Raw genomic sequence first — 10,655 nt, forward strand, 5'->3', positions numbered from 1 at the left:
TATCATTCCAACTGCAGTTCCGGTCGTAAGTAATGTATTTTCAAATTGATAGATGATTGCTTTGATTCTCATATGAGATACGTTAGGTCCCATACTACGATGCACGAGTATAGGTTATGGGAAAGGATAAATTTCATCGCACCTACTCGAAAGAGGGAGTTTGTGAAGTGCATATATTAAGGGAAGATAATTACACCTAGTTACATATGGCTTATTTGTTGGTAGAGCAATTACAAGGAAGAATTAGCCAAGGGTTATGAATGGTATAGTCGTCAAAAGAACAACATTAAAAGATTGGGCATACAAGTGCTAGATTAAAGTATAGTCAAGGGTTATAAATAGCATAATTACTAAAAGAATATGACATTGAGAATCATGAATAGAAAGTACTAGTTTAAAGTTTAAATACTTCAAAAGTACTTAGCTTAAGAGCCCAAATATTAAGAAAAAGTAGATTCTAGCTCATGGCAAGGCCTGTTGGAGTCTAATTACTTGATATCATCTCGCACTTATCTTATCAAGTATTTACACATTATGCCTATAACATGTTTGATATATGAGGATAATTTTCTAGTTGCCTCATGACTTGACTAAGAGCTAGTACAAGAAATTAATCATAAGGGTTAAAACTAAGATGTCTTGAGTTCCATCCGATAACGATGACTTTTTCCAATTCAAATCTAGGGTTGGGTTATCAATCAAGGTAGGTGACCTATAGAACTTACATCATGAATAGTGTTTGAACCCTTAACATATGCCCTAGCCAAAGGAAGAAAGTGTTAAGAACATGTTTGCATAGTATTGCTCTTAGATCCCAAGGGGAAAAGCAAATATACGATGGAAATGTTATATCGTCTATTCTTGCATTGGTTGAAAAGAATGCAATTGGTTTTGTTGATTGATCAAACAACATCCTAAATGCTTTTACATTCAACTGGTTGTTAGTTATTGTTTGGATGATTATTCCAAGTGCTTGTGATTTATGGTTAATGCATGGCAAGGGTCTGTGATGACAGGTCACCATGGGAATAAAGAAATGTTTTCTTGGAAAATGATATTAGGGCTGAATGCCTTGTTTGTGCTTGATTCTTAAAGGATTTAATTAAGGAAGGATATATTGCATGGGTGAATCACCTCCATGATCGCACCGCGTATTAACCCGAGAGGGCACTGCTCAATTCATGGGCCGAAGGTCGAGTGGTGAAAAGGCCAACCACGGGAATGATGTTTCGCTTCTAGACAGCTTGCGGGTTAGTTGGAGCTCTCGACACCCCTTGCTAGGTCTAGAATGGAGTTGAAGACCTCCGTGACCCCCAACATCTGGGCATGTTGGGAGATCCTATTCTAGATAAAGGATTGAGTTTGTGGTGCCATGTAAATTGGACCAGTTACTTCTGCAGGACAGAAGGGATACTTCTGTTGGACAGAAGCGATACATAATTTCTCTTGTATGGGCGAGAGACAAAGATGAACTTGAAGATAAGTTAAGGAACTTGTTTGACAATACATTGCTTTGCTCTATTTTCGTGTCTGTGCTATAAGTTATGGGAACGAATCCTGTTCCCTAAAAGGCTTAATTTATGAAGCTGACTTTAAGTATCACACATAAATGTGGTAGGACCTAATTAGAAAACTAAAGCTATTAAGGGAAGCGGGTGGGCGGAACCCCCGACGGGTCCATCCTACGGCAGGGTGGTCCCAGAGAACTGGGAGGCTTCTCACAAGTTTTTATCGTCATTCGACCTTTAGGTATTGATAGATTAGAACCCGATTCATGTCGTTTTAGGGGACTGGAATGGGACTATGCCCTATGGGCAGAGAGGTTGAGCAGCGCATCCCTCTCGTTTCCCATTCTCTTTGAACCAAGTGCGGCATGGGTCTGCTTCGGATTGGGTATCTTTACGTAAAGTAGGATGTCCAAGATCCAATGCTAGAATGTTGTTAGGAGACCTTGACAACTAGGAATCCGAATTCCAGGTCGATCCTAGTGGGTTCGGTCGTGAACATTCCGTTGCGAGGCGGATTCAGGAAACCCTAGGCGACAAAACTCGGAACATTCCCTGGGAGTGCCGAGCAACGACGCTTGGATTCGTTTCTCGATAGACCGCTAAAAGAGTGCCTAGAAAACCGATGGGCGGGCACCTCACAAGGATCCTATGATTTGATAAAAATGCAATGCCTTTCAATTTGTTAAGAATTCTATGAAAACATGGAATAGGATTGATAGAAATGAGAAAGGCTTTCAATTGGAAATTATCATCAATTGATCAAACAAGAGAAGAAACCATAATTACTAGAGTTAGGTGTGTCCATATAAGCATTATTGATCCTATTAGCCAAGGAAATTTCATGATAGGAATAGAAATTGAATCTTTTTTATGCAATGAAGCTCTAAACAATTGTTAGAGTGATTAAATAATCAAATGGCTTGAAGTAAGAGCTATGTATTAAAACTTCTCTTTGTTGAACAATTGGATAAGATCAACGAGTTGATTGAGAGAGATTGATGGAGATTGCTTGAAAAATACATCTTGTACTGAATTCAAATGAAGCTTGCCGGAGCAAAATGCTTCATGCAGATTAATCCAATTGGTATGGGGGTTTTTTAATCCCCTTATTGTATCCTTTGAATACTCTTCTTTGAGTTGGACTATCTAAGTCACAAAGAATAGCCTAAAATAGAATATTTTTCCAAATCTTAATGTCTCTTGCAGTCTTGGAGCAATGGAGCATTCAATCCTTCAAATCTTAAAGCTTTCTTATGTGTACTTGATGTAGGGAAGTTATGTGACCAAAATGTTCCTTCAAATCTTAAAGTTGTCTTATGTGTACTTGATATAGGGAAGTTATGTGACCAAAATGTTCCTTGAAGAATTTTGAAGCTTGAAGAAACAGAGTGTTGAAAGTCAAATAGGTCCAAAAGGATACCAACTTGAATGCTTGGATCTTGCATAATGATTATGCAAGTTGATTCTTGCTAAAAACATAAGAAGATATGAGATCCAAAAAGGACATTCAAAGAGCACTACATCTTCAAGGCAAAATTTCGTCTAAGAGATCTAGGTAGTTGTTTGAAACTTTATCATCATGGGGATGGATCCTTGTAATCATTTTATTTGAATAATGAATTCATAGCAACAAGCGAGAATTGTTAGCTCAAGTTGATTATATCCCTACCTTTTAAACCCACCATCGGGGGCTCCTACAAGATTGGATGGTGTAATTAAGTTTTTGGATCGAATAATACTAGTGGTATGACATGGTGGGTTGCTCATTACGACTTATTATTCACATGAAACAAAAATTGTAATAAGGTTTCCATAGGTAAACCCATGAAAGAATCATTAAAATATTTGTACACTAGTGGAAACTACTTCCAAATCATGGTGATTTTAAAGCCAAGTTCTTCATTTCAAAAGAAAATTTAAGATGTTGATCAATGAGGCTCACTCAAACATATGAGATAGACCTATAATCACTCAATCCAAGGTTCAACTCCATTAGGTCTTACCTTTGAAAAAATAGCATCATTGTAAGCTCAACTTTGAACTTCTTATTAAAGAAGAGCGATCGTTCTTTGAAACTCTCCTTTACACAACCTTTTTGAGGCCATGCATCCCCTAGTCTTACCGAGAACTAAACTTTTTGCACAAGAAACATAATCTTCCAATAAACTTTTTCTTAAACAATCCATTTTGAGGCCATATATCCCCTACCTTAACATAAAACTAGAAAAATAAGTTCATATAGCTCTTAAGGGCTCCTCCATCTGCTCATATAGAAACTCTCTCTCTGAGTCTTATTGTCATTGGGGACTTACAAAAGAATAAGAAGATGAATATGAATCTCCCTCTCTAGCTTGTAGTCCTTGAGAGAAGTTGGAAACAAGTCTATACATTTCATACGCAATGAGCCCTCTGGATGGCACATGTTCATCAAGTAATAGTTAAGAAGTTTGCATTTCAATATTGCTTAAAAACCTTGAAACAATAGGTCTTTTTAGAGCTTATGAAATCCCCTATATTCTCAATCTCCTACCAAAGCCATAATGGGATGCATCCGTGCAACAAACATAGGGTTTGAGAACCCCAACTAGCCCTTCATGCAATAGAGCTTTGATCAACCAATAAATAAGCCATGTTTTTAATCGGTATCGTTATTTGTATTCAAAAGTGAGACTATTTTCTTCAAGGGTTAGAGAGCCCTATAATCCCCCCATCATAATCTAGTAGGATAAGACGATAACCAAGAATTCCCCACTATTGTGTAGCAAGAAGGCTCTAACCAAAGTTCATACTTGATTCAAACACAAAGTGTGTTACCCACGTGGGTTGAAGGAAAAGAAATTGTAGATACACATCTATACTTTAAAAATTTGTAACAAGAGGAGCTATGGGGGCCACAATTGCATAATAAAAGAGAATTTAGAGAGAGAGAGAGGAGTGTTTTCTACGCGTAGAAATGATCCCAAGGTGCCTTAAGGCATATCCCATAATCCGATGTTTTGAATCCTCATGGATTCAATCTTGAAAATTGGAAATGCTTGAGAGAGAGAGAGAGAGAGAGAGTTTACTTTGGATGCTTGCACCAGTAAGGTTTTCTTAAAAGATATATTTTGATTGTAGTTGGTGCTGGAATATGGACACCCAAATTTTGATTTTTGAAGGGCTATAATCAAACCTCAATTTCATGGTGAAGAGATCAAAAGGGTACAATACCCTTCTTTAAAAATCATATCCTTATTTTGAAGGGCAAATTCCACCCTTCTTGAGAAAGATAAACCCCTTTGAAGGATAGTGCAAGCTTCAAATTCGAGCCCTGATACCAGTCAGTTGGAAGTTTTCAAAGGTCTCAACCATCACATTGGCCTATTATCTCCACTTTGTCCAAGCTTAACCATGTTGCCCATGTTTTATCAAATTTTTGAATGGTTAGTGTGCTCACTGAGAAGCTTCCTACAGTCAAAAGGTTTCTAAATACGAGTGCTTGCTGCTTTAGGTTATGATGGCCACTGCTTTGCTGCTCTGGACTCTGATGCTGTTGCTGCTATCATAATGGATCCAATTCGTATTCTTTAGATCTTTTGGGATGATGGTGGTAAGTGGGTGGTGAGAGCATCATCATCTTGATCGACAACAAAGCGTTTCCAGAAGACATGCTGGCTCCATATACCAGCCATGGCATCAATAGAGACCCCCTTGGTCTCTGGCAACAGCAGCACCACAAAGGCAGACATCACTAGCACACATATTGCAAAGACAACAAAAATCCCATATTGCAGAGCACATAATGTGGACAGAAAGGCTTGAGCCACCACACATGTGACCAATAAGTTGACACACACTGTCATGCTCTGTCCAGCTGACCTCACTTCCAAGGGGAATATCTCACTTGGAATCAGCCACCCCATTGGACCCCACGACCATGCGAATCCAGCCACAAATGTGCACACACACACAACTGTTGTTATGGCTGCAGCTTTACTCAGCTCCCCACTTGCCCCAAGGCCGGTTCCTAGAAGAACTGCTATGACTATCTGCATTGAAACAAACATGACATGCAGATTTATTTCCGAAATATGTGGACCTGTTTGCGCACCGCATTTGCTTTATGGGAAACTCTTTTTTACTCCCATCTAGCAGTGTCAACTTCATGAGTCCTAGCAAGGGAGCCACACCATACCTAGCCTGTTGTAGTGGGGAACTGGGACTGCGGCCACACCTTGTGCCTGCAATCCTGTCCCCCACTGCAACAGATTAGATATGAGGTGGCTCCTTCCAGAAGCCCATAATGTTGCCAGGGTTCTCCTAGTTTGAGAAATTTGGCTTCAAAACGTGCAAAAATGTTCTTATGCATATAACTGTGATCCAAATGAATGATTGGGGTATGCCAAAAGTATGGTGAAGGGTCCTGAGTAACACTGAATGTGTTTGCATGCCCTCAGCATAAACAGAAAAAAACTTGAAAGAGAGATGAATTACTTGTGATATGAACATTTGGACCCCAGCTTCAAGAAGCAGAATCCTCCTCCCAAACCTGTCCACGGTAATGATGGAAATGACTGTGGCCGCTACATTGACCGAGCCTGTGATGACAGCAGAATACAATGCTGCAGAGCTACCAAACCCAACCGTCTGAAAGAGCACTGGAGAGTAGAACATGATAGAATTGATGCCAGTTAGCTGTTGAAACACCTGCATCAGGAGAGCCACAATCAAAGGAGGCCAATTCCTCCTATTTTGGAGTAAATTTCTAAATGGGTGATCGACTTCGTTGGCCTCTTCACTTGCTTTTAGAAGCTCCTTGAATTCCTCATTCACTTGATTTGTCCCTCTTATTTTGCAGAGCACTTGCTTTCCTCTTTCAAAATGACCTCTTTCTATCAAGCTGCTGGGGGTCTCCAATATTAGCCAGCTTCCTGCCATCAGGACTGCTGCAGGAACCCCTGCCAAGGCCAAAGAAAGCCTCCACCCTCTTGCCAAGCTCTCAGTACCATAATTGACAAGGTTTGCACAGAGGATCCCTATGGTCACATTCAACTGCAGCATGATGTTAAGACCTCCTCTCCAACTTGGTGGTGCCATCTCTGAAAGGTAGATAGGTGCCGCCTGCAAATATCGAACAGCAACTTATTAGCCTCCATGCTAGGTCCATACTACCCAAATGCACAAAAGAGCCTAGTTTGCTAGTTCTTACTTGATTGAAGAATCCTGTTGCACATCCAAGGATGATGCGGCCAAAGATAAGCATGCTCACATTCTGTGCCATTGCAGACAACACAACACCAGCAGAGTATAAAAGACCTGCTATTATCATGCTCGGTTTGCGGCCAAAGCTCCTTGTGACAGGGGAGGCAGCAAAAGTGGATAGGAGGCCAGCTATATACAATGAAGAGGTAAATGCTTCAAGGCTCTGGTCATCAAATTTACAGTAGTTACTCTCTACTGCCACCTCTTTTCTGGCATAAACAGAAGGAAAGAACGTCTCTAGAAAGCCATCCATGGAAGTTATGCCACCTGATTGCCAAGCACCCAGAAAGCCATACTCAGTGTCAAGAAAGCAATACTAGCAACAAAACTCCTTAAATTACTTAAGTGTGACTACCTTTGGCAATATATTGGTTATACTCTTGCACTTAGTAACAGGTGACTATGTTATCAAGTTCAGCAAGCCTTAGTTCATGACTGCTCAACTAGGTCCAATGAGTGTTCTTTAGAAAGATTTACAATGACTCCTGGACATATAAATAACTCCAGTAACTCACATAGTGCTATGACATTTCTCAATTAACATTGAGGCAGGGAGCCAGACATAATGATCCATCCCCACAGAACTTGGCTCAAAACCCCACCCCGTGTTGAAAGGAAAAACCAATCAACCACACTTGACTTGAAGGATGCACAACCACCCCTCAAGGAGCTCACCCTTTCCTGTGCGGGGTAAGGCTTTGCAAAGCATGACTCCATCCAGAGGCAATGCCCTGTGAAAGCCTCTGTGTAACCACAGCGAGTCCCCCAGGAATTTGTGATTGGTTTGTAAGCTCGCCTCCAATGCCAAAAAGGTCTATCATATTCTGATTTCTCACACAGATGTCGTGCATCATGTTTCAGCAGATGCAGCTATGCGAAATGCACCCACCAGATAATCAAATATTGTATGCATCAGGCCCCCAACATATTCTGATTTCTCGCACAAAAATTATGCATCACCTTTCAGCAAATGGAGCTAAACCAAATGCACCCACCCGATAATCCACTGTTATATACAATAAGTTTTAGACAAATTCCTACTACATTTGCCATTGTGAACTATGATAACATAAGGAGCTTCTGCGAGGGAAGGATCACGTGCCTAGCTAGACGCCATTGGGGGCAAGGGGCTGCCGGCCCCCACCCAACTGCATCTAGCTAGGTATGTGGTATCCCGAGCAGAAGCTCATGATGTTGAACGGTATAGGTAAAAACAAGGATAAAGAGCCCCCTTTCCCACATAGGAAAATGCCAAAAGCTTCTTGTGATAGCCATGCATCAGGCCTCCATCATGCTCTAATTTCTCACACTGATTTCATACATCATGTTTGATCAAATGGAGCAATGTTGAAGGCACCCACCAGATATCCCAATGTTGTAGCCGTGCATCAGGCCTCCGCTTGCAACCATCACACAGGAAACAATGACATAGAGAGTAATCCTTGCTGCCACTTCTTCATTCTGGTCCGGTATCAAAGTGTAAGCTGCTTCCTTGTCTTGGACGGCAGCCATGACTAGCGAGACTGTCTGTGGTCGACTTGGAATGGTTCCAGGGGCAAGGGAAGGCGCCAATAGATCGTATCAGAGAAGAGTGAACTCTGAAGAACAGCCTGTATGCATAGAGTTTATCGAAGGTGGCATACTTAGTTGCTTTTTTAATGTGATCGTTTCTTTGTTTTTTTCCTTTTGGAAGGGAGGGCAGGCTTTTCTCTCGGAATCTTCATGTCTTGCTGGAACTTGTCTTTTGTGTGTGTTCCGTGCACAAAGACTCTTCAAATCCTGTGTATTTTGAAGGGTGGACCACTATTTCAACTCAACTTGCTTGTCACATGGAGGTCTTTTGCTATTGGAGAGGGAGTGCATTATTTACCAAATGTAGTGGTTTGTGGAGAATGTATGTGTCTATGTGTGTCTGTGTGCGTGCATTTATGTCTGTCCAACACATTACATTTGGCTAGGAGCTTCCTCTTGCAAGGGATCTAGATGAGATATATCGTCCAATAACACTCTAAGACGTCGTCATGCAAAGCAAGGGGTGCTTGAGGATGGTAACTATCCAAGGAGCTTATTTTGCAAGGGATCCAAGTAGAGATCTAGTTAAGAGACATCATCTAATGATCCTCCAAGATGTAGTCATGCATAAAAAGGAGTACGAGAATAGCATGTTGCCATGTGGCACTTACACGAGGAGATAAGCACCTTCAATCGTTCTCCATTGTGCGCACATTGACAAGATGAGCACCTTGAATAATTCTACGTTAGTGTAGGGCTCATTCCTAAGAACGAATTACTTTTTGTCTTAGACGAAAGGTTGATTGGGACGCCTATCCTTTTCGTGCATCAGACTTGCATATGTGAATGCGGGTAAAGCTATACGTGGGTAATGCCACAATATTCATATCTCAAGTGCTAACGTCTATATGATTTGATTATTTAAACACAATCACTTCGAGATTGCAAAACTTCATCAAAATACTATTAAAATTTTCCAATATTTATTGCCTATTCTATCTCTTAATTTTGTCAAGAAGCCGCTCTTTATTATGGTGCCTATACGCCAAAATTTTCTTGCCACAAGCGAAGTGTTTCTTTAATTACAAGGCGTCTTTATTATTGAGATCTTTTAATCAAGCCATAAGTAATCACCATGTCTCATGAAGGACCATCCAGCACTGCAAATTTTGATTCCACATCACCGCTCCCTAAACTAACCATGGAGCAACGCAACAGCGAGCCTAACTAGAGCAAAAGCTGCAATCTCTGAAGCATCCTACATCCCAAATTTCCTCTACCGACGACACTATGGTCCATGCCATCAATGCCACCCTTGAAGCGCAATTCATCCATAAAGAGGTGAAGATAAGCAAATGTACCTTTGAATTTAATACTTATGATAGCTCTCCTAGCTAAGTCAATTCAACTCATATTTTGATCATGAAAGTTATGCTGAAAATTATAAAATCAAGTGTGTTTCACATTATTTTATCGACAAAGCTTCTTTATGGTGAGATGTCATACACAAAAGCATTGATCATCCTCTTACGTGGGAGGCATTCTGTAAAAAGGTCCTCACTAATTTTCTTCCTACCCAAACAAGCTTCACTGCAACAACAATGGGATATCTTTATGCTACGAGAGTGAGAGACCATTTCTCAATACACTTAAAGATTCTGGAGCACTTTACTGCAGCTTCAAATGGTCGAGCCTGTAGCCGAATTGACTTTTAAAAGGAAGTATATGTCTGGCCTTTTTCCATTTTTCCAAGTTGAAGTTAGCATGTTTAAACCCAATACATTGGACAAGACTATCTCTTTGGCACATGACGCCGAAAAGAAACAAACTAAAGATCACTGATAACTTCTAGCTTCCATGGGAAATAATATGGGTAACAACAACTCTCATTTTAAGTCTTTTCATGCTTCCAACTTTCAATTTGGAGAGAATAATCCTACTCACTGACCTTGGATGAGAAATTTTTATAGAAATGTAAGCCACCCTACCTCAAATTCTAATCCCAAGATTTCTACTCTATCTTCTAATTTGCATAAGTTGTTTAATGAATCTAAAAATGTTAATCCAAGTGTCTCAAATACCAATTCCAAGAATGTAATTTTTTATAAATGCAATTGCTCTGGTCACATTGAAGTTGTTGTTTTATGAACAACACTCAAGATTGGAAGAAGCCTGCTACACATTAAAATTATCGTGGAGCTAACGAAGCAACTGAAGTCCTTGAGTCGATGCCTGATTTTAAAGAAGCCACTCTCATGGGAGAAGACTCTAACAACACTAATGAACTTGCTCATAAAATTTGTATCTATGCTTTATTGAAAATGTGATGTAAAATCCATAATAATGAAATGATTGTCTTACATGATGATAGCAGTACGCATGACTTTGTTTCAA

At 40.2% G+C, this 10,655-nt stretch overlaps 1 protein-coding gene across 1 annotated transcript; it reads right to left on the minus strand.

The window, feature by feature from the left end:
* Positions 1-4,363: 4,363 nt before the first annotated feature.
* Positions 4,364-8,393, minus strand: LOC148011735 (sugar transport protein MST4-like). Its single transcript, XM_087670667.1, has 4 exons — positions 8,111-8,393; positions 6,697-7,016; positions 5,982-6,608; positions 4,364-5,536 (listed from the first exon to the last, which is right to left on the minus strand). Exons 1-4 carry the CDS (start codon positions 8,259-8,261, stop codon positions 5,075-5,077), a joined length of 1,560 nt encoding a protein of 519 aa, XP_087526793.1. The 5' UTR covers positions 8,262-8,393; the 3' UTR covers positions 4,364-5,074.
* Between the last annotated feature and the right edge of the window lie 2,262 nt (positions 8,394-10,655).

This window comes from Lygodium microphyllum, chromosome 28 (genome assembly GCF_053477565.2).
Source record: "Lygodium microphyllum isolate KBCC chromosome 28, Lygodium_microphyllum_v1.1.10, whole genome shotgun sequence".
NCBI classification, from domain to species: domain Eukaryota; kingdom Viridiplantae; phylum Streptophyta; class Polypodiopsida; order Schizaeales; family Lygodiaceae; genus Lygodium; species Lygodium microphyllum.